At 38.9% G+C, this 1,712-nt stretch overlaps 1 protein-coding gene across 1 annotated transcript in view; it reads left to right on the top strand.

Annotated features, from left to right (window-relative positions):
* The first annotated feature begins 6 nt into the window (after window positions 1-6).
* Window positions 7-1,712, top strand: part of LOC113472828 — an 11,446-nt gene continuing 9,740 nt past the window's right edge. Inside the window, exon 1 of the mRNA XM_026832620.1 lies at window positions 7-286. Within this exon, the coding sequence (XP_026688421.1) occupies window positions 52-286 (235 nt within the window). The 5' untranslated portion in view covers window positions 7-51. The remainder of the gene's footprint in view (window positions 287-1,712) is intronic.

Genomic DNA, 1,712 nt, shown 5'->3' with positions numbered 1-1,712 from the left:
ATCGGAGTTGAGTCAGCAAAACTAGTATATCACTCAAATTTCCATAGCATCATGGAATATGGAATTCCTTTTTGGGCAGGTTCTTCATCTGCAGACTCAATATTTAAGTTACAAAAACGGGCCTTAAGATCAATATTCAACCTCAATAGAAGATCCAGCTGCAGAGGTCTTTTCAGGGAAAATCAAATACTCACCTTCTATGGCAGTTTTATCCTGCGCCTTCTGTCATTAGTTCACACTCATCAAGAACAATTCCCCACCCTCAGTCATCAGTACCCAACCAGAGGGAGAAATCGTCACCTCCTAGTCCCCAGAGTAGACCACTCCAGTTACTATTATATTGGAGTGGTCTACTACAACCAAATACCTGCCACGTGGAGGACCATGGACCGGGATACATTTGAGAACATTCTGAGGGAGAAACTGATGGTCCTGGAGCCCTACTCCTTGCAGGAATTCCTGGAAGCCGGCCTGGCATGATGACACCCCAGCCGCATTACTCAAGCATTGATTTACTATCAATTCGTTTATTTATTTATATTTTATTATTATTCTTGCTTTTATGATTCTATTGTTGTTATATTTTATATTATTTTTATTATTATCATTATTATTATTTTTTTTTCTCTTTTTTTTGTATATGTTTTAATGTTCTAAGCAATGTAATTGTATCATGGAACAAATAAAAAATTACCAAAAAATTACCAAAACCCTTTGAAATATTTCAACTGTTCAATGGAAATATGAGTGCAAATTTTCCGTCGATCGATGGTTGTATTCGAACCCGGGAACTTCTGTACGGCAAGCAACCACCTGCCTCGGTGGTGTAGTGGTCAAGGCGCTCGCCTGGTAAACAGGAGGGGTGTGGGTTTCAATCCCAGCCGAGGTATGGAATTTTATCCTCAGTATAATTTGAGCAATTTGACCACAATAAATAGTAGTAGCCTACTGCTGGAGTAAAGGACTTTCCATTCTATGCGAGCAGTATAAATAAGCACTATTGATTTAATATTATCGTAACAGACTACTACACACTAGATGTAACTAATATTTATTTATCTATGGTCTTTTAATTTTATATTAAATATAATTTCTATTCGCATATTTTATTATAAAAACGTCACAACAATTTTCTAACATATCTCAGTGATAATGACCAAATATTGCAGGTACTCCCCTCAACAACAGAGCTTACAGAGTATGTTTTCTATGTTCTCGAATTATTGACTCTGTACTTCGGTCTAACCCTGAGTACCCTGATTAGGTGATAAGTTTACTTCAGCCCTCATTTATATCTGAATGCTTCATCCTATGGTAAGTGAACCTCTGTACTTCAGTCTAAACCCTGAAGTACACTGATTAGTGATAATTTACTTCAGCCCTCATTTATATCCTGAATGCTTCTCCTATGGTAAGTTTCCAGCAATCCTTTCGATTCCCCGGCCTGGTCAAAGTTTTTCCGGCTCTGTTTTTTGATCTTCGGGTGCATTCAGCCTCGTGACGGAACGATTGCGTACACTGCGAGAAAAAAAAAAAAAATGGTGCACAGGGTGCCACAAGTTCTAGGGTGCGCAGAACTCTTATTGGGTTACTTCCCCCGATTTAGGCTGCTTGGATGCTATTTATAGTATCCAGCTCCCGATATAGAGTCAATATTAGACGTCGCGAACCCAGTCACCGATTAGCTGCCGGCATCCAGTTTTTTTTGACCC

The sequence above is a fragment of the Diaphorina citri genome, unplaced genomic scaffold (assembly GCF_000475195.1).
Source record: "Diaphorina citri unplaced genomic scaffold, Diaci psyllid genome assembly version 1.1 scaffold8960, whole genome shotgun sequence".
Classification (NCBI taxonomy): domain Eukaryota; kingdom Metazoa; phylum Arthropoda; class Insecta; order Hemiptera; family Psyllidae; genus Diaphorina; species Diaphorina citri.
The sequence above is the reverse complement of the archived record's forward strand: the minus strand, read 5'-3'. Positions and strand labels throughout refer to the sequence as shown.